General features: G+C 34.8%; 1 protein-coding gene across 1 annotated transcript in view; it reads right to left on the reverse strand.

The window, feature by feature from the left end:
* Tmem131 (Transmembrane protein 131) overlaps window positions 1-23,522 on the reverse strand; it is an 82,130-nt gene that overhangs the window by 47,412 nt on the left and 11,196 nt on the right. The window contains exons 2-5 of the mRNA XM_089644474.1: window positions 3,394-3,440; window positions 2,848-3,057; window positions 2,025-2,138; window positions 794-916 (exon numbers count right to left, since the gene is read on the reverse strand). Of these exons, the coding sequence (XP_089500600.1) occupies window positions 794-916; window positions 2,025-2,138; window positions 2,848-3,057; window positions 3,394-3,440 (494 nt within the window). The remainder of the gene's footprint in view (window positions 1-793; window positions 917-2,024; window positions 2,139-2,847; window positions 3,058-3,393; window positions 3,441-23,522) is intronic.

Genomic DNA, 23,522 nt, shown 5'->3' on the forward strand with positions numbered 1-23,522 from the left:
CAAGTTGGAACAATTTCGGTAACTTAAAATACAGAATTAAATAATTTTTTATACAACCTAAAAATATGGGATAAATGGTGAAATAAATGAGGATTCATTGGCTATGGGATAAACGGTGAAATAAGGGAGGATTCATTGGCTATGGGATAAGCAGTGAAATAAAGAAGGATTCATTGGCTATGGGATAAGCGGTGAAATAAAGGAGGATTCATTGGCTATGGGATAAACGGTGAAATAAAGGAGGAATCATTGGCTTTAAACCACAAAAAGCAGTTTATGTTTCCATATTAACATTCAAAGGTATGATTTTTGGAAAGTTCGCAGTCAAATCCAAAAACAAATACCGGGAAATCTTTATCGCTCAAATGACATTAAAAGGAGGAAGAGCAACAAAGAATAATAACCGAAAAATTCATCATGATAATACTTTTGGCCGTGAAAATCTCAAATCACATCATCATGGTGCTACAAATGCTATCTACTGGCTGCCGGTCCTTCACCATTCCTTCCTTCCCGTCCTACTCCAATCCCCTTCCACCCAGTTCATCCATCTCTTTCTTGGATCATCTCTGGGTCGCTTCTGCTGGGACACCCACTTGGTTATAATTACATCAAATAATACTATGGAATTAAAATGACATTGACATAATTATGACGAGAAAAAAAACTTTTCAGTTCAAAGTTGCCTTTCAAGTCAAAAATGCTATGAGTGTATGCACCAACCCATTATTATATAACCACACTTCTCATATTATTAAACTTTATTAGTGGTAAGAAAGATTGAAAATCATACCTGTAATAGATAATCATGAGGGTTGTGTATGTAAATGAGTGGAGAAAAAGACGCGTTCTGCGGTAACCGAATTCCCACAAAGGGCTGTAATCGGTATAGACTAGGCGTACTGGTTCCAGACATCTGAAAACACAACAAATTAATGCATATTTACAATCTAAACTCTGAAAATTTATCCTGATACTTTTAACTCCTCGGGTATCTTTACGCCTTTTAGTACAGAGTACTTCGATAGCAGTAGTTTTTTGTGCCCTTTACGGCACATACTGAAAGGGACCCATAAAAGTTGTTTTTATTACTTACTCCTTTGCGAGATATATATTTAAGCAGTGTTAGAAAGAAGCAATATCATGCTTGGTATTTTCATTTAAAGTTTGCCATAGACACTTTCAAATAACCTTAATATATTTTACAAAAAGTATTAAAAATATTAATCTATTTTTAAAATCATTATTTTAATATTTTTAATTGCATATGTCCATTTGTATCTGAAAAAGTTTTTCATCTGCTTTCAAAAACAGAATTTCGTATTGGGATGCGTTAAACAGCAAATCTATTTGAAAACGAATGTCAACTGGGAATATTTCAAAATAAATCTTGAATCTCACAGGTCATTTAAAGTGACTTCATGACAAAATCTCAAAATATCCTGTTGGTTAATTACAAGAACATAGGAATAAAAAATTGGTTTCGATATTTAATGCCATAAAATGGGCTTTCTTTAAAACATGATTAAAGCTAACTGCTTTTGAAGTTCAGATATACATACACTTTCTTCCTTTTATAACTATTACCTACTCATACATAAATGTTAACTTAAACTCATTGATTTTAACTTAAATTATTAGTTTTCAGAACAATCTCAGGCGAAATTACATAATGATATTTTATGGACATGCGTAATAGGTACTAAAACTATGTAATAACGAAAAATATCCGTAACTGTATAAATCTCATCCGTTAAAAATGTGAAGGTTACTACATAGGAGTCAATACCCAGCTTTGACTGAATTTCAATATACTGTTTTTGTAACATACCATATACTTGTGCAAAACAACACTGCGAGACTTGCAAACGCTCGGAGAAGAATACACAGGCATCATACAAGTCAACGATTCTTACGTACTGATCCCTGCGAACCGACTGATCTATGTGCTCCTGGGAGCGTTTGGTCATCAAGTAGTCACAAAAATCTTGCCTGAATTTCAATATACTTTTTTTGTAACTTACCATATACTTGTGCACTCCATCCGATGTGTGTATGAAGAGATTGGCTTCAACGTGCCCTCTCTCTCTCCCTAGAAACACCACATTGAAAGATGTGTTGCCATTCGGAGGGATCACCTAAACACAAACAAAAGAAAGTTACAACCAATTGTAATACATATTGAATTAATTACACAGCACGCACAGCCCAGCAATTAAAGTAAATGATTTAAAAGAAAAACATTTCAGGGCTACGTAAACTGGAAACTAAGTTAATTAGTTTAAGAATCTCTGGTTTAGTTTAATGAACCAAAAAAGCTGACTTAAGGCGAAGCACTACTAAATAATGCAAAACAAGTGCTCTTGTTTTGAAACCTTGATCTTAGAAATATTATAGATGCTTCAATGAAATACTGCGAGCAGAATAAATCTTGGCCTCTGAAATAATCATTCATTTTCTTGATAAGTCTTTTTTAAGTCCAGAAATTATTTTAATCACGCCTATAAAAACCTGTTTTAAGGTGCAAAATCACCTACTTACGATCCCCTTTTCGAATATAGTTTTAATGTATGATGTGGCAAATTAAGTTTTTAAGAAAATAACATTTTAATATGTGTGCCTGAACTTCACAAAATAAAATAAAACAAAACATGCTTTTCTGTGAGACATTTTTTAATAGGCGGCTTTGTGGGTTAAGTGGGAATCTTTATAAGGACTGTGTTAATTTCCTCCAATCCCGAATGTTCCATACGGAGCGGTGCATCGCCTAAAATGAAAGAAAAAAATTATAACTGGTTCTCAATCATCCCATGGGCTTGGATTACAGGTAATAGATTATAATCTGACCTTGTCCTCGAAGAAGGAGCTGTGGAAATGCATGGTGTTGCCCGAGATGGAAGTGAGACGCAGGGTGCGGTTGGCGCGGTTGGTGACCGTGACGCGCTCGCCGTGCGGTACGCCCAGCTGCCGGTGGCCAAACTGCAGGCGTGGCGGGGAAAACGCCAACGCCCCCTCACCCGGCGCCTCCGAACCCAGATCGGGGGCCGTGGCAAACTCCTGGAAATTAAATTCATTAAAGTTAGGTCAACAAATCGATATTTAAATAATTCATTTTAATTAGGTTCTCACAGCCAGTGTCCGGTGCTTTTATTTGCACTAACAACAAGGGAAGAATGTAAGTTCATAAGAAAATTGTAATAATGTACAGAGTTTAAAATGAGGGAAAACAATTGCAATGTAACTGCACGTTAATGTATTCTCAAAGGTTATCTATCTTAACCACTGATAAGACGATGATCCTAAGATCTGAAGCTGATAATGAATCACAAAATCGGTGTAAAATAGGGATTTCTAGAAGAATCTTACCAAAACAGTAGAAAAGGGATAATTTACCTGATAAGTAACTGACACTCCATCCAAAAGTGAATCTTGGATTCCACCTGCAACAAGTTATATTTTTTTAAATATTATACATTAGTTTAATGTACCTGGGTGTGCTCCACACGCCCTTCTTTCCTGTTCAAAGAAAATCAATGCAAAACAAACTACATAAAAACAAAATTCTTTTTTTAGAGACTATGTAATAATTACAACAACATAAGAGTATTTCTCTTATACTTCACGAGTATGTTAACTTTACTGTTGTTTATATTTATAATTCTGTTATGAATTAAATTTGGTTTGTGTGCATCCTATCTTCTTATGGTTACCAATAAATGACAACGGTGACTATAGATATGCCACATTGATAAAAGAAAAATGTCTTTCTGAATTATTATCATTATGAGCGAGTTTTTGTTTTAATTTTTAATAATTTTGAATTGAACATAATTCTTATGAATTGCCAATGTTCGTACACGCTAATCTCCAAAACCGCACAACCGATTTCGATGAAATTTTGTGAATGTATATGGTTGGTTCCAACTTAAAATATAGGATAGTTTTGGACCCTATAGACCCTAAAAAAAATCAATTTTCAGGTAATTTTTTTTTGTTTTTTAATTTCTCATCCAAAAATACATATAACCACAAATTTTGACTTCCCTACATAGAAGGCGGTCTGTGGTAAGACAACGTCTTATATTATAAAATGCATTCCAAATGGTTGAGTCAAATTCTAACTAGTTTCTTCTTGACGCTCGAGGAATACTTAACGCAATATCTCTGCATCGTAATGAGGTACGGAGTCGAATTAAAAGTCGATGTAATGTAATTTTTAACAGTAACATTTTGGTATACAGTAGTGAATGGTGGAAGATGTCGGAGACGCCTGAGAAAGACCTTAGCAATGGCAAAGCATTGCGAAAGATCCACTAGTAAACTATATGTTATATCTCGTCTTATATTGATTAAAATACTAGCTGTACCCTGCCAAGCATTGCTGTGGCTCAGTCTGTCCTTGCAGATATAGAAACAATAGCGCCTGTTGCTTTTATGTCCAACATATGGAACTTTAAAAAAAAAAAAGCATGTTTGTCCCAGCTGGGGAACAGAGAAAAAAACATGTTTTTAAGTGTCACAGGATACATCTATATAATATAGGTATATAAAAACACTTGCGTATTCGTATTAAGTAACTTTGTGCCAAAATTTCAAGGCAATCAGTGAAGAACTTTAGGAGATTTAAGAATTTGTCTCCAATGACACCTTCAATTACATCAGAATAATCTAAGATTTAAACTTTCCATTTCTCCAAGATAAATAAATAATTATTGAGAAAGTTATTTGAGTCCACACACATTCTAAAACAAGGGTTCGCAATCGACTGGTCAATCGCGAAGCAATGGATTAATCCGAATTACAATTGTTAAATTAGAAAATTATAATGATTTCAAATTTTAATTACGAACAAAAATAATATCCTGGTCATAGGACATACAGTACTCTCCGACAACTAGTATAATCCGCCGTTATCTTTACTACTTGAAAGCACAAAATAATGTCCTGGTCACAGGACATACAGTACTCTCCGACAACTAGTATAATCCGCCGTTATGTTTACTACTTGAAAGCACAAAATAATATCCTGGTCACAGGACATACAGTACTCTCCGACAACTAGTATAATCCGCCGTTATGTTTACTACTTGAAAGCACAAAATAATATCCTGGTCATAGGACATACAGTACTCTCCGACAACTAGTTCCGCCAACTAACGTCCGCTGCATGCGTTTTTTGTTTGAAGAAGTTTACAAAATGGAGTCTTCTCGCAAGCATAAGCATGACACCTCTCCTCAGGCTAATTTGTTCAGTTTTCCGAACAAACAGATATCACCCGTGGAGTCAATTTGTTCGCTTTTGAGAACTCAAATGGTTTCATAAAAATCGTTGTGTCCCTTACTGCCATAGTGATAAATATGATCTAAACAAAGAAAACACTATGCTTTATATTTAAATCAAAGAATAATTAAAACGTGCACCTCTATGAAACCAAGGGTTCCAACCTCAAGTTGGAAGTTTTCGGATACAATCAGAAATATTCCAGTTATTTGGATTTTATTGCAAAGAGGAAATACACTCAAATTCTCCGACCTTCTGACTGCGTCTTTAAGAAATATAACCGTCAATGTGGCAGACGCCTGTAGAGTTAAATATAGACAAAAAAATGGATGGAGTTTTATGAAAGATGGAGAGCGGTGTTTGTTTGTTTTTACAAATCCTGTTTTAATTTTTAACATATTTGTATATAATACAATCTGCCCCTTTCGCGATTGGACACTTGTCCAGTTTTTGAGGTGGTGGATTAGTGTGACAGTAGGTACTCTATTGGGTTTGTTAGATTCATGTTTAACTGTTAACCTCTCAGACAAAGACTTTTATTTACTATGTGTTCCTTTGCGAACTGTCAAAACGTGATAATTTTTGTGTTATTTACGAGTTTTGCTAAAAGCTTCATAACTCACGTTTTGGGAAACGTAGCCTCATTCTAAAAAATGTTTTGGAAAGATTATGAAATCCACTATCGCATTGTGTTGTTATACGTAAATATTTGCGTTTCTAAATATACATTTTATGAAAACATCAAAAATATGTAAAAATCGCTTACCATTATTTCAAAGCCGAGAAAAATGTACTTTTTTCTGAGTATCATAAAGAAATAACATTTTATATATTGAAGAAATATAATTAAAAACTATTAGTCACCTCAAAATATTAACCGTCCAAACTAAAATATTTTTAATAAATTATTTAGAAACGCAATAAATTATGAACGAACAAGATGACAGATCCAATCGGCTTAGATAATGCACCTCTACATTCCATATATATTCTTGAATACAGACGCGTAGCGTTATTCATTATCGATACTCTGTTTTTTAAATCATGGCAATCCGTATACTAGTGATGGAAATAAATCGATTTTTGTAAAATCTTGCGCGTTCACGTGAAAAGACGTTCTAATGTCTTGACCGCTATTATCATATTTACGTCTTTTGACGTTCTAATGTTCTGAGTGGTTAATGAAGCAGTTTGATAATCAAAATAAGGGACACTTTTTATTGGTATCATTTGACAGCGATCATTCATTAAAAAAATCAACAAAATTAATTATAAGAAACTCATTAGAAGTCGATTGCAATGAAAGATGGGATGAATTTGGAACCCTAGTTCTAAAACACGGACACTTTTACAAATAAGTAAACAGTGATAGAATTCACATAGTGTAAATTTGGTAGTTTTATATTATTTATAATGTGTCTAATCTACACAGGAAACAAGTGATGTGTCCTTCATCCTTATAGTTAAACAGATTTATCATCAGAATTTCACAATGATTGGAAAAATAGAGAGGTTTTGTCACAAATTCAACAAATTTCTCTGGCCGACATTCTTAAAAAAAAAACTGTATTTCTTCACAAGAGTAGGCCGGGGACAATATAATGCCACACAACTCTTTCTAGTCACACTCCTTCATCCTTATTAATATTATTTAATGATCAAGCAGCATTCTGCTGATGCACTCTTGTCTGATTTCTCAACAAGTTTAACAGTAATTGAGTTTTTAAAATTTAAAATAAGTTAATCCTTTCTTCTCGCCAAATAAAAATCCAATTGAGCTATACATATATTAGTAGAATCGATGGCATGTTGTGGAAGTGTGTTCCATGCATCCACTACTCTATTTGCAAGGAAGTGTTTCCTAGGATTGGATGAAAAAGGTGTTATATGTGGTGAAATTTCTTTAATGCCAGAAGTATGTCTAGATAAAATTTTGAAAGTCTCGATCAAGTCACCCCTTTCTCTTCTTTCATCTGCAAATAGAACGAATTTGACATTATCGATAGACAAACATAAATCATTTATAAATACAATGAAGAGAAGTGGGCCCGAGTGGCGTTCTTTACAATGTCCATTATCACAAATCCATTTTTTTTTCAATGATTAAGGACTTAGTAAAGAACGCTTCATTATTACAAACACAATTTGGCTAAAATGTTAGTTGGCAACTAATCGCTCTTAATTGACAATATACGGTTTTAACCATGTACCCTTCAGGTTCTCATTTTGAAGTAAACTTTTGTGCTCCCTCTGCCAGTTCCAATTAGGGTTGGTATCAAAATTTCAATGTGGACTGCTAGCCTTGCTTCGCCTTCAGTTCTCCATTAACTGAGTACTACACACTCCTATCAAATGAACACTGTTTCTGGCGGGAAAAAAGGTTGATAAATTCGTTTGGTAATAATTTCTGTAATGTGATAGAAACAATCTGAATTGACGACAAAAGGAAATTCAAAGTAAGTATATTACATTATGAGTTGATACAATTAATATCTGTTATTTGCAAGATAAACTGAACTCTTGAACAATTAAGTGTCATTAAACAGATATTACCGGTGCAAGGACAATGTTAAACTTGGCAATAATTCATTTGAAATTCTCACAGCCAAAAGTATTATCTTGATTGACTTTTGAGGCATTATTCAAATCAGCCTCGCAGTGTCCATCATCACTGTGCACCTGCCCTGATGATGGACACTGCAGAGCTGTCTGAAACTCTGGATAAACAAGGAGGAAGCACAACACGGCATAATACTGAAAAAACTTGTCAACTAATTTATCTTAAAGTTGTTCCCTTTCTCCTTATGTAACCCCTACCCTTCCTCTACCCCTCTACCAGCCTGTCTTTGATGCTCTCTCCTTCTCTTATATGCTTTCTCTTCATATTTTGTTTACCTTATAGTCTTCCTCTGTACTGAAAATTAGTTTATGTGTTTATTGTCCTGATAAGGTTGAGATCAACCGAAACCGGTCGGCATGTATAAATCAAATAAAGTGGTTTTTAAACAAAGAATTCTGCTTCTACATCTTGATGATCTTAGGAATGAAACAACTATGTACATAAGTAGGCACTTATAAACATGTTAATTTAATTCAGCTTTAGGATTATTGATTAGCTAGTCAGAGCATTGCGTCGGAGGTTGATGTTGCAAGGTCATTGCTTCAAAACTGGCAAGAGACTATTAAAAAAATTACATTGATTATGTATTGCATTTCTTGGGATATTCTGACATTAGAAATTGAAAAGTTACCAAATTGAAAAATTAACAAATTATTTGAGGTTTTCTTTTACACTTTCGTGATAATTTAGCATAGTGCGTATACGTGTTTAAGTAAACAATCTTTTTGTCGAATAGGTTAACAACTTCTACTAAATTTTTAGTACACTTATTAAATTCAAATGATTTACTTGGTATAGTGGTGGATACCAGTGGCGGCTCGTGACTTTTGGGTGTGCTGGAGTGCTAATATTTTTAAAAAAATGGCATTATTGATGTTGTTGTAGCCGAAAACATTAGTTTTTTTATTCGAAAATTCGTTATCGGACTAAAATTTCCTGAAAATCTCTAACAATAAACCTAATTTTCGAAAAAACAAAACATTTTGGACACAATTTCAATAATGTCGAAATTTTCATATTTAGCACTCACTCTATCGCACTCAAAAATCATGAGCCATCACTGGTGAAAGACCAACACTCAGAATCGAAATGTTGCTTGAAATGGCTTTACTTCCCCACCTTCCTCTTCTCCATCTCCTTCCCTGCTCCTTTAGGCTTCACAAATTATCCAATTGGAGATGGCTTAGTCCCACTGGCTCCAGGGAGTTGAGACCTACTATTAGGTAGTATTTTGGGGTATTCACATAAAAATGAAAAACTTGAAAACTGATCTAACCTAACCCGACACATTAAAAATGTGGGGATCAGCCAAAACAGGGCAGTAAAAAAAAGAGCTGTGCTGTTGGGTTGGGTTAGGTTAAGAGGAGCTTTTTTGACTGAGCGTAGCTGGTTTAACTAGACCATTTTGCATTTCGTCTGTTTGTGAATTTGTTTGTTTGTTCCATTTCCGGTTCAAGGTGGTGGCCATTTTAATAATTCAGTAAAAATTCTTTTTTCAAATGTGAAATCGTCAAGTTTATTTGGACTTCCTCATTCACATTTTTTTCAATACTATTGGTACCTATGTACCTGAAGAATGTTTGAAAAAAGAATTGTCATTGAGAGTTGAGATTTCTTTAGACAAATTGTAAAATTCTTTATTTGAAATTAAAAAATTGCTACATAAAATAATGATTTACAATATTAAGTAGGTAAGTATTTACCTAATTACAAGTCTTATGATTTCAGAGGAAATTTTGGTTTTGATTAATTAATTGATTAATTAATTAATTCTTATCAAAATTCCTCGATTCCAAGACTTCACAGTCTCGGAAATAAATACTCTGATCTGGGAGATATATTTCATCTTAAAAACAATCAATATAAATATTGTTTATTTCAATTCTTTTATATATCGAGACACAAATAGATATCTATAATTACCGCAATATATATATTTTTATTTTTATTTTGAATATCTATTTATGTGAGACTTCTTATCATTTTTACTAATGTATCTTATTTTATTATATGCTTTTGTTGTAACATTTAATAATTTTTCTTTTTTCGTTGTATTATGTTTCCTTTATTGTTTTAATTTTGTAGAATTTATAATAACTGTGATACTCTACTATTAAACTTTGTAGTGTGTAAAAGCCCATTAGGGCGTGTAATAATAATAATAATATTATTTTCTCTTAATAATAAATAAATTAATTAAATAAGAGAAAATAAAAACATACTTTTTTGGAGGAGAGGTCTACTATTCACAGAATAAATAGTTATTTTTTAATGTATTTTGCATCCATACAAAAGTCTTGTGCCAATTTCACTTTTGTAAAGGGTACAGAAGTATGTATTGTCGCATATTGTTATACCCTCTGTGGAATCTAGGATATCGATGCGACATCATACATAAAATGCGTTCTTATCACAACTTAAAGTAATGGATAATGTGCTAATTGTCAATGCAACTTGAACCTGGTTAGTACCCAAATGCAAAAGTACATAATTCATTTTGACATCAATATGCAATGCACACTTATTACCTTATTAATAGCCTTCAAAGCGATATTAATTTTTATCGAAATTATGCAACACTAAAATTTTTCAAATGATTAGATTCTAAAAACATCAAATAGATTAGTCAATTAAAATTAAGCACATTCTAAAAATACGAACATGAAATTTCTTCTGCTGAATTTAGTAGTAAAAATAATGTTCCGCACCTCCAGTGGCACAAGTTTCAGGATTTATTATCCTTTCTACTATGTGAATACAAGAGTCCCAACTGCTCCTAACCATCTGGTGAGACTATAGCATCTCCAATTGGAGTATGTTGTGAGGCTGGAGGTAGCGGGGATGGGAAGGAGATGGAGAGGAGAAAGAAGGGAAAGTGCCAGGCTACTCCGATCTGGTCACCAAACACGAATGAAACCACTTCAAGCAACCATTCGATTCTGACAATACAGTACATGGCGGCTTTTTGTTTAACAAGCCCCCTACACAAACTCCAACAGCCCTAAGGGCTTTGAAGCAGAGAATGGACGGTTACCTCCAGAAGGTTTCCTCTTGGAGTAAGAATAACCTAGTCAAATTGAATGTGTCAAAGACACAATCATGTCCGATTATATGATAATCCTGTCTCCTTCAACGGAAGCATTCTTTCCAAGATGCCTTCCATTGATGTGCTTGGTGTTACTCAACTGTGAGGGACCAGTTCAGGCATGGTGGCTTCATCGAAGCCAGAATCAAGTTAGCCTGTATTGTACAACACTATGACTGTACAGTAGTACGACAGAGGGACCAAGGGAAATTATTTTCCTCGGGGCCTCTGTGTGGAGTTAATGTAAAAAAAAAAATATTAATTTTTAGTTATTAAATGAAAAAAATACACTTTGTAAAACACCACTTTTATCACTGTTTTACAAAATGTATTTTTTTCGTTTAATATATAATGTCACATCACAAAGTGTTTGCTTCCTTCGATAAAAATATTTTTTATTAATTTCAAATAAATTCTCATATTCCCCGAAACATATGTTTCAATTTCAAAAAAGCAGCCAAAAGTAACATTTGGTTTTTCTAGGTCATTCGTTGCTGATGTGAAAGTTTCACTTTGTGCAAAAGAAATAAGTAAGTTGACTCTTTCACTCTTTTTTTAGAAAGTAATTTATATAATTAAGTACCTACCTGCAATATCCTTCTATTGTAAACCAGTAGTTCTGTAAACAGTAGACCTCTGGTCCAAATATCTATGTTTTTACTTTTATCTTATTTAATAATTCAAAGTGTAAATTTTTAAGTTGGTACTTAAATACCAACCTGCTTAATTATAAACCATATAATATTTTACGTAACAATTTTTCACCAACGCCATGACAATTCTTTTTTCAATTTTTCTTCAGGCCGGTAGGTTATAGTAGGAACCACGATCATGTCAACTCTGGCAAGATAAAAACGTAGAATCTAACTTGTCCACCATCTTGAACCGGAACCGGAATGTAACAAAGAAATTTACAGACAGATGACATACCAAATGGTTGAGTTAAAATAGGACTTCACTACGCTCAGTCATGTATAGAAAATAAATCGTTGATTAAATTTGTAATACATGAAAATGTCTAATCGTTGTTATCAAAGGGAATTTTAACTTAGCTCATATTAAAAACGGCATTGAAAGCTGTAAATTATATATATTGCATTAAACATTTTTTTATATCACCCTAGTGTTCCATTTGGTGGAATTATAGTGAATAAAAATACAAATTATAATAATAATTACATGCATATTGATTGAATAATCTATTGCCATCATCAGTGATGGCCATGATTGGGTTATACCTAACATCGTATGACCTATCTCCGTTATCTTGTGTTGCAAAATGAAACACCATCTTTTAAAAAGAATTGACGTATTTAAAGAAGGTTTAAATACATTCAATCCGTCATCCATCAAGTATCTCATATTCGAGGGTATAATAATAATAACATTTGGATGATTTGTATAGCGCCGTTTTTGTGCAAAATACCTCAAGGGCGCTGTACAGATATATAATACATTTCTACAATGATCTATGTTATTACTAACTATATATGGAGATAATATACAGTACAATACTTACCTGGTAGGTCACTTGAGATTAAAACTTCATTAACACTAACCAATTGTTTATTAGCGAAATTTAGATACGGGATTTAGGAAGTAATTGGAAAATTGGATATAACTGGACTTTATCTCAGGAATTGTATATTTAATTTAAGGGTATGACAGCTTAAAAATGTGAGTTTTTAGTTTAGACCTGAATTCTGTTGGACTTGTTATGGATCTTAGTTTCGGAGGGAGTTTATTGCAAGCTTTCGGCCCAAATACTTCGAAAGCGCGATCACCAAACTTGGTATTAGGCTTGCGCTTAGGTTCCATCAGTCTGCCTACAGCTGCTGATGTTGCTGATCTTAGAGTTGACTGCCTCAGACCAGTGTTTAGTATGTGAAATATTTTTAAAAATTTAACCAAAAAATTAACAGTTTCCGTGGTTATGATCCACAGGAGGTTGAGGGTTCGAATCCCAGCGCACAAGTAAATTTTATTTGATTAATTTGTGTTATTTTGCAATTTAATTGTGTTATTTCTAAATTTATTAACTGTAAAAAAAATGTATTATATTTGTGGCACGTTCCAGTGAAAGATACTCTGGTGAAAGACCACAATTCAGGAGTGAAACTTCGCTTGAAAGGGCTTTAGTTGTGTTTGGTGACCAGATCTGAATACTCCACTGGTGCTTCCCCACCTTCCTCTTCCAATCTCTCCCCCTCCCCACTACACTGGGAAAGGTAATTCTTTGTAAGATAGAAAGACAAATGAGAGTATTAGCAGCAAGACAGAGGTTGCAGATATTACCATCACAAATCTCCACTCAAGCGTGACTGTGCCGGGCGTTTAGCAAAACTAATAAATGACTGTAATAATTATAATCCGATGGCGTACTTTATTAGGATAAAACAGAGGTTATTTACGGGTGAGATGAGCTGACGACCCAAAGACAACTGCCGGCTTCGAATGGATGGTAACCACCAAGAATCTACTGAAAACTGAAAGCATTTAACGAAGGCCTATGTACAAACGCTTATAATGATGGTAGTATGAGTTTTTTCAAATATTGTCATGTTATTTGTAAACTAGGAATGTTTTTTCTTAAATGAAAAAGCTGAATGCCTCACGAAGAAGATAAAATAATAACATGATTAAATTATGGTATTATGGTCGTACAGAATGGTATCGCCGTAGCAGAAATTGATTAATAAATTCTCTATGTCCTTATATATATATATGTGCCTTCCACCCTCAATCGATGATCAAGACAATGAATGATTTTTTTTTATAATACAAACTGATTTAAAACAATGTGTATTTTTAATTGGGAATAGAAGCTCCATAAGTTGAACAAAGGAATATTTCGAATCGAGACACTTTTAGAAATCTCAATATACTTCCTGTTTTTTTGTTAATTTTGTTCCTTTAACAAAATTATTATAACAATCATCAAAGTTTTTCACGGGTAAAATCAAAACCATCCCATCTACAGCGGCAGTTCCAGTCTTCACATAAATTACAACGACATCTGTGCCCCAGTCATCGATTTACGAAATTATCGAAATACCCGCCAATGACTTGGCGGGTATTTGAGCTATATTCTAGTAATCTAGTACAAGACCTCCCGCTCAAGCGTAAACGAGTCGTGCATATTCCAATGTGCATAAAACTTCATTTTGCCATACTACGGAGAAAGCATCAGGCAGTATCGAGACTGCTTGGTCTGCCGAAATAGTGACAGAGGCGAGACAGATTACGCTGATAACGGCAAACACATGTTAGAGCAGTCCAGATGTATAACTCGTCACGTGTACCATCGACGCATGCGCGAAGCGCCTTGGAGACAAGTGTATTTTGCACTAATTTAGTTTAGGAATACTAACTTACAATGTTAGCGCTACAACTTCTACACACGGTGCGCAGTGAGTTTAAAAGGTTTTGCAAGATTTTCAGGGATGAATTGCGTATCCATTAATTACTCTTGAGATGAATTTGCCAACGCTAACGGAGCAGTATTATTTATTCAATTGTTTTACAGAACTTACCGAAGTTAATGAATTGCATTACATAATCCCATTAAATAATGTGTTACAGCTGTACAAAATACTATGTTTTAAAGGTTAAATACACTGCTGGAAAATTTAGCCACGAGCTGTGAAAATTTAGCTGCTTCTGATGGATCACATTTAAAAGGGAGTAAGTCATATATAGTCGTAAGGGAGTATATCTAGTTGTACCTACCTAGCCTCCATATGAACTTTAAATTTCACTGACTCCAAATATCGCATTTTAAAGCAATAACCCTACTAATCGAAATATTCAAAGCAATTCATGGTAAGTAAGGGTTAATTGAATTTTTGTGATTTTTTTTTGCTACATACCTCGTTAAATAAACATTGATTTTAGAAGAATCACAAATTGCAGTTACTAAAATTTTTCATTCAGCAAGTATTTTTCTAAGTGGTTTTTATTACATCACGAACAAATAAACAACAAACAATAACATATAATTAATAAAACGAAAACACTGAGGTTTACCACAATTAACCGAATAAACAGAGATAAACAAATCTAGTAGCAGAATATGAAAAAACTGATATGAAATTTATCATTATTGAACACCTACTTCATTTGCTGAGCTCCTGGAATGTTGATAATTCAATCCCTGGACATTGGCCTGGGTCATTTATTAAAAAAATAATAATAACCAGCTGTTAAACCTTTTTGTAAGGATCAGTGGCAGCTTGCGAATTTTGAGCGTGAAATAGTGCAAGGTTTGAAAAATTCTACATTATTGATGTTCTTTAGACCAAATGGTATTTTTTTTTTGAAAATTCAATTTTTTGTAAGGATTATCACGAAATTTCAGTTTGGCCGCACCGATTTCCTAAAAATCTTACGGATCTATATTAACATTCATATGTGTCATTTAAGATAGTAGTTATAGGCCTTAGTCGTAAGTCTCTAGATATAAGTCTCAGACGTAAGTCACTAGTTTTAAGTCAGTAGTTCTAGTGTTAATTATTTAAGAAATATATTTGTACAGCGTCCTTGAGGTGATTTCTCACAAAAACGGCGCTATATAAATTAGTCAAATATTATTATAGGAGACATTCTATACGTAGCACAAGACTGCTGCCAACCGTCTGGAGTCGGTGAGACAATGGCATCCTCAATCGGGGTATGAAGTGAGGCTGAAGCCTAAGAGAAGGAGATGGGTAAGAGAAAGGTGGGGAAGTACCTGGTTATTCAGATCTGTTCACCAAATACGTCCAAAGCCATTTCAAGCAACATTTCAATTCTGAATGGTGGTAATCTTACACCAAGGCGATACTGAGAGTATCTTCCACTCTGGAATCTTCCGCAAACTATATATTATTTTAATTGAGAAAAATTTTGAAATAACACAAATTATTCAAATAAAATTGATATGCGCCTGCGGGGACTTGAACCTGCAACCTCCAGCTTGATAGTCGAGAGCCTTACCCCTCGACCATGCAAAGCATAAAATACAGTAAACTTGTCAATTTATTATCACACTTACTTTAAAAAAAACTCTAAAAACTAAATTTATATATGTGTAATAAAAAATAAAAATAAATTATAAAAGATATTGTGAATAGTTAATTAAGCATATTATGCTAATTATGATAACCTATTCGTTATTTACATGATCTAAAAATTGCTGAACTAATTTGGATTCGTACGGGTCTAGATTTAGAACAAAAATATCAGCAACATCCATAAACTCATTGCCCAGCCTATGTACCCTCTTCATAACAGAATTGAATACAAAGTTATTGTTGTGAAATAAAATATTCCATATAGTATGTTTGGGAGGTTCATGTAGTGACAATAAACTTATAATGTCAGGGCTGTCAAACATTGAATTAATAATTTTATACAAAAAAAGGATATCAAATATTTTTCGCCTTTCTGATAATTTAGATAAATTTAGTTTTTTCGTAAATTTACATAATTAATTCCATTAATAGGAATATCAATTTTAACATTAATTAAGTGTAAAAAATTATTTTAAATTATTTTTTCGATTTGTGAGCAATGAGAGTTAAAAAGAGGAGACCAAATAAATTAATTATATTCTACTTGGCTTTTAACCAGAGATGTGTATAATAATTTTATGGTTTTTAGGTTATTAAAGTCTTTAGCGATTCTGAAAATAAATCCAAGCATTTGTAATCCTTTACTGGTAAGAGTTGTAATGCAAACATTTCCGGATTACGAATAACCTGACAATATTCGAAAATCTCCTACTACCATCACAGTAAATGGGAAAAGTTGCTTGTGTCGTGATGGAGGACTTAGCCAGCCGAGGAATTGAACGATGCCAACTCAGCCAATGCCAAGTCAATTAAAATATTAAAAGCCTTTTTTTTCTGCACGCTTGTCTCTCATTTTAGATATTGGTCTGTTTTTTTTTGCATTGTATAGCTATCACAGCGGTATTGTCATTATATTTTATTTTATCAATATACACAACAGATAGAGGGTTAGCAATAAAAACAATTATGAAGAAATAACAAAGAATGAATACCAACCTTTCAATAACAGTGTATAACACTGTGCGTACATAAAGCAATAAGTGTGTAAACAACAATAAAAAAGTAAACAAAACAAGAGACAAAAAGTTCATTCAAGTTATAACAAGAGATTCAAGAAATTCTGAGGGCTGTCGCTAAATATGTCCAGAATCTTGCCACTACAGTAGATGTTACGTAGTCGACAGATTCACACAAGAGATTGGGAGAAGTTGTGTATATTGGAGATGGGCTGCGGCGCTTGCTAGTGCCACCGCCTCTTCACTCTTAGCCTACATAACATAGTGGTCTACCCATTTCCTTATCGTCAGATTAATTAATTATGTTCAATATGTATCCCTTTATTTAAAGAGAAGCAGCATTGTACCTACCTAATCAGTGTCTCACCAGTAAAGGTGTGACAATAACAAATCGTTTATGAACATATTTGTATTTACCTTTTACCCATTCTCATTTGTTATTTACTTGCATATTTAGCTTACATATTATTATAATAGATTAATATTAATATTAATATTACTTACATAATTTATTTTTTAAACTTCCGATTTAGTTGTCCGGGTTAAGTCTTCCCCAAAGGAAAAACTTAACCCTTCCACTCACTTTTCCACAAATGATCAGCTAGTCAATCAACACTATGTAAGTGCATTATATAAGTAAAATAAATACAAAACAATACAAGAACAACAACACGTCAAATCACCAGATATCAAATGGGAAAAAAAAATTCACCGTCTCCAGATATTTTCATATCAGAGGGTTCGGCTCGGTAGAACTTCTAACAGGGCCTATAAATCCTACTGATCCCTCAACATAAATATTTAAAAAATCTTTTGTTATCCTACATGTATTCAAAATGACCGACTTTTGCATCTTTATATATAAATTTTTTGATAGATCTAATACGCCTAAATTTTTAATTAGAGAGCTAGGTATAATGCCAGTAGCCGAAATAACGAATGGTAATATTTTTATAGTCTGAGAATGCCAAATTCTTTTTATTTCATTTCCTAAATCTGTGTATTTTCTTATTTTTTCACTAACAGATTTTTGAATATTACAGGAATTTGGAATAGCAACATCAATGATATAAGTTATTTTTTTAATTTTGTCATGTAAAACTATATCGGGTCTATTATGACTAATCGCTCGGTCTGTTAGTATAGTTTTATCATAATATATTTTATAAAATTCGTTTTCTAAAAATGAATTTGGTTCGTATTCATAATATGGTACTACATTACGGCAGTCAATCAAGTTATGTTTAATTACCAAATTTTGGTGAATTATTTTTAAAACTTGATTGTGCCTAAATGTATACTCGGACGGTGCTAATATAGAACATCCCGATATAATATGTTCTATAGTTTCCGGAAAAGCCAAACATTTTCTACACAAATCATCAATTTGATTTGTATCTTTGATTATATGCTTTCTATAATTTTTAGTATTAATGACTCTATCCTGAATTGCAAGCATAAATCCTTCTATTTCTGCGCTCAACTCTCCAATACTCAACCATTTGTTTGACTTAATTTTGTCAACATACGTTTGGTTGAGATAATTGAAGTGTTTTGCGTGTAAAATTTTATTTGACCAGGAATCTAATAATTCCTGGTTGGGATTTATAAAAATGTTGGCATTCTCATCGTATAAATTTAAAGGTGTAATATTTCTATCTGCCTTGCAAATTATTTTGTGCATTTCTGAGCTATGAGCTTTCCTATGGAAAAAAGTTCTTAGCATTTCTACCTGATTATGTTTCAAAGAAGTTATTTTGACTATACCTTACATTTTCATTTTGTTACTATTTTTGTTATTATCATTTTGTTATTATTATAATAATAATAATAATAATAATTGGATAATTTGTAGAGCGCCGTTTTTGTGAAAAATCACCTCAAGGGCGCTGTACAATTTATTTCATAGGATTTACATTTGTTATTTAGACCAACTGTGCCAGCACGAGGTTCGTCATCCGTTCAGGCATGTGTCTGCCGCCAATATAGCGCTGACATGTGTCTGCTGCCAATAAAGAGCGCCGACACAACATCCTCACATAGACAACAAACCTTGGCAGCACCGCTGTGACGCTCGACGAAGACAGAAGATGGAGACTCTGCTGCAAGAGTCCTAGGTAGCGAAGGAACTGTACCAGCTGCTGCAGGGAGAGAGACTACCCCGTCCACCAACTGTGCCAGCATGAGGCTCGTCATCCGTTCAGGCATGTGTCCGCCGCTAATATAGCGCTGACATGTGTCTGCTGCCAATAAAGAGCGCCGACACAACATCCTCACATAGATAACAGACCTTGGCAGCACCGCTGTGCAAAATCACCTCATCCTAGTCTACCTTAGTCTCTCCAGTCACCTCCCAGCCTTTCATGCCACCTAGTGCATCCTCTCGACCCTTTCAGACTCCTTCCTGGCTCCAATACCTAAATAAAATCCAGCAAAAAAAAAAAAAAAAAAAAATTCTTTCTATTGTCGTGATCCGACGATTTCACACCTCTGTCTCAGACCCTTAGGGCTCGCTTATCGCAGGCTATCATAAGCAAAATCTTGAACCAAAGTCAAAGTGAAGTTTATGGGTGTCATCTGTAACAAAATACATAAACAAAAACAGAAAATAAAAACAAAAACTTTAAACAAAATATGGCTTATCTGCAGAGGCGGATTAACTGTTGAGAGCGCCCTAGGCAAGCACCTCATCGGCGCCCCTCTAGCGACCACATATTATAAATTTTAACAAGTACCTAAAGTAGCCGAATTTGTAGTTAGGTGGGTTTTACGTGAAAATAAAAATTTCGAGGGAGGGGGGGGGGGGGGGGTGGCTAGAGAATTTCAAGAAAATAAAATTTGTCCCGAAAAAAAAAATTCATGGGGGGGGGGGTGGCTAGAGAATTGTTTAAAATTGATGTTTTTACGTGAAAATTATGTTTTTAACTTGACTCTGAAGTAGCCCGACCAGTCGCCTTTTAGATTTTTTCAGCGCCGATTCTCGTTCTGAGTAGCCTAAATGGCGATATATCGCCCTCGTTGGCAACACTGCCAGCTATCTTTTTTTTACATACCAAGTTTCATCACAATCGGTTCAGTAGTTTTTTTGCATGAAGAAGTAACATATACCTATACAAACACACACATATACACTTTCGCAGTTATAATATTAATAGGGATAATTAATAAAACATAAAAAATTTAAATGATCAATTATTTATGTAAAGGAATAAGTACTCACTAATAAGTACCTACCTAGAAATGCCTAGGATCCCTTTGTGTTTAAATTACGAATTTTATTTTATGCACTTTTCAAATGTCACTTATGTGTTGTCTTGGTTACACTTAAACAGCATTTATTTATGAACAGCATTGTGTACTCGTTATGTGGCTGACTGAGTGACTAATAAAAATAATGTAATTTTTTAATATAAAAAAGGACGACAAATAAACTTTAAATGTCGTTTCTTTGTACTTCAGAGCAACGCATTGTTTTATTTGTCTTATAAAACGATATTTTTAGTGAAGAAAAATGGAAAAGTTACGATTCACATTTACAGTGTTAGCAGCATTGGGTGGAAAAACCGGTGTGAACTGCATAACTTCAATCGAGTCACCCGATGAACATTTATTTGATATTCCTGATGATTTGAAACTTGCAAGAAAACACACCGCCATAACAACTACGGACGTTTTTACTAAAATTCAGAATTCTCTAAAGAAAAAACATCAAACACGGAAAATATTTATTAACCGGTATTTCAATGGAAGATGCTCCAAGGAACTAGCATCATTGATCCCCTCGGCACCGGTGCATAGTCTGGAAACACACCAAACGCGCGCCCAACATATGTACTAGATTGGTACACTCGTATGTTAATAAAATGTACATTAAACGCACGATGAGCAATATGGAAAACATTTTTTTGTGAAACATACGGAAACAAAGGTTGGTCACAAGTTAAATATGCATTTGCATTTAAATTTCAAGCAGGTTAATTACGGGAATTAAATTTAAAAATTGGTATATACTAATCACAAAAAAAATTAAACATCTCTGCGTCTACATTTTTGTTTTGCGAAGTTGTCAATAACATCGTCATAGTTTAAAGAGAGCAGTAATTTGGATTCAATGTTAAGTATGGCTAACGAATTTAATCTCCTGTCTGTCATGGTTGAGCGAAGATAATTTTTCACTCTCTTTAGACAGGAAAAACTCCGCTCGCCACTGCAATTGCTGACTGCCGTCGATACGCACATTCTTAAGGCTATGTCAATGTTTGGATAAATTGTTTCAAGTTCTTTTTTCTTAGAACCTGTAAAATCGCTTTGGTTGTTCGGGGCAGATCTCCATCTCGAGCTATCGTTTTTAAATAAGAACGTAGATGGATACATTCATCAACAAAGCACTTTTCTAAATCACTAGAATATATTGTTACTAACATACTAGCACTATTTTGAACTTCTTCGGTGTTCAAATTGACCAAATTGCTTAAAAAAGAAAATTTGGTATAAAAATTGCTGTACGCTTCTCGTCTCTTTTGAAGTGTATTTAAACATCAATGTATGTAATTTTTTGGGCACCATGCCTGTTTTATGTACTTAAATAAAAAATAAAATAAAAATAAAATAAAGTATCTGTTTTCAATCTGCTATTTTTCTTGATGAAAATTATTTGTCTTGTACAAACCGCATATTGGGGTTTGGTTAATCGTGGTTTGGATAATCAACGATTGTGCAGTTTCATCATCTTCCTTTACCTACCCTTTAGCTATCTTTGTTCACAATTCATCCATACATCAAACATTAAGAACTTTATTATCTATATGCTAATTAGTTTGAAATTCATCCTACCATCATTTAAATCAATTAAACGCAGCAGCGTTTGGGGCACATTGGATGCCCTCTCCAGCCGGACTCTCCCAGCCTATCGCCTAGCACCGCAGTGGGTGGGCTGGAACCAAACGCTCATCACTCCTGGACAGCCTGAACCCCATATTCCTACCCACCCCTCATACCTTTCCATTCCAGACCTTCCTTTCACTTCATACCCTTAAAAAAAAAAAAAAAAAAAAAAAAAAAAGAAAAAATTAAAATCATGAATATACATAAAAACAAACTTAACATCTTTACAGCGGCGAGTAGCAGGCGTCCCCGGTGCGGGCCAAAACTGTTGGTAAATTTTGCCAACATTCGCGGCCTGCACACAAATTTAAATTCCATCCATCACCATCTTTTGTCCCAACGTCCCAACCTTCTTTTCCTATCCGAAACTCAGATAGCCGAGCCGCCAGACTCCTCTTATCTGGACTGCCCGGGCTTTACCCTCGCAAGCAAATTCCGACTGAAAGGAGGAGTCTGCCTCTATAGTCGAGCTGACGTCAACTGTGTGCGACTATTGAGTCTGGAAAACTCCAGATTCGACGTAATGTGGGTGCGCGTCAATCTTGCCAGTACGGCAAGATTCTACGCATGTCTATACCGCTCACCGAACCATAGCGAATCAGACACTTCCGAGCTCTTCAAACATTTGAGCGATACTATTGATGATCTCTTGCCCCGCTACCCTTCGGCCGAGTTTGTTGTTCTGGGGGACTTCAACGTTCATAACGAACCATGGTTGAAGTTCTCAGGCCCAACGGACTCGGCTGGCCGACAGGCGGAATCCTTTGCCATTTGCTACGGATTAGAGCAATTGGTTCAGGAGCCTACAAGGGTTCCTGATGTCCAGACTCACCGCTCCAATCTGTTAGACCTATTCTTAACTACTGTGCCACACGGTTATAAGATTGACGTCACAGCGCCTCTGGGATCATCTGACCACTGCCTAGTGACGACATCAATCCCCGTTAGCCTCAGACCAACCAATGAGAGGCTGAGGAGAAAAGTGTGGCACTATAGGTCAACAGATTGGTTCGGTATGCGGGCCCATTTCAATGCTTTTCCGTGGTCAGCTGTTTGTTTTCGGACTTCGGACCCTTCAAGATGTGCCCAGGAGATTGGTGAAGTCATCAATTCGGCGATGGATGGCTTCATACAATCGACTACTAAAGAAACTGGTGTGGGCTCAAAGCCGTGGTTCAGTCGACAATGCTCCGAAGCAGTTCGACGAAAAAACGCGGCTTACCGAGCCTACAACACATCTCGAACGCCCGAAAGCAGATCAGCATACAACAAATCGGCAAAGGAATGCAAGAGAATCATCAATAGGTCAAAATTCGAACACGACCTGCAGATCAGCAAAAAGCTGGCTGCCTGCCCGCATGGCAGCAGAGCATTCTGGTCGCTTGCGGGCTCAATAGGTCGAAATTTTTGCAAACCCAGTTTGCCACCTCTTACCAGACCTGACGGCTCACTAGCAAACACCGCCACCGAAAAGGCAAACCTTTTAGGGAAAATGTTTGCGGAAAACTCGACCCTCGACGACGGGGGTGCTGTTCCGCCGTCGGTTCCTCACTGCGGCTTCTATATGAAAAAGCTGAGGATCCGG

The sequence above is a fragment of the Hesperophylax consimilis genome, chromosome 21 (genome assembly GCF_061612785.1).
Source record: "Hesperophylax consimilis isolate HC1 chromosome 21, BYU_Hcon_1.0, whole genome shotgun sequence".
NCBI lineage: Eukaryota > Metazoa > Arthropoda > Insecta > Trichoptera > Limnephilidae > Hesperophylax > Hesperophylax consimilis.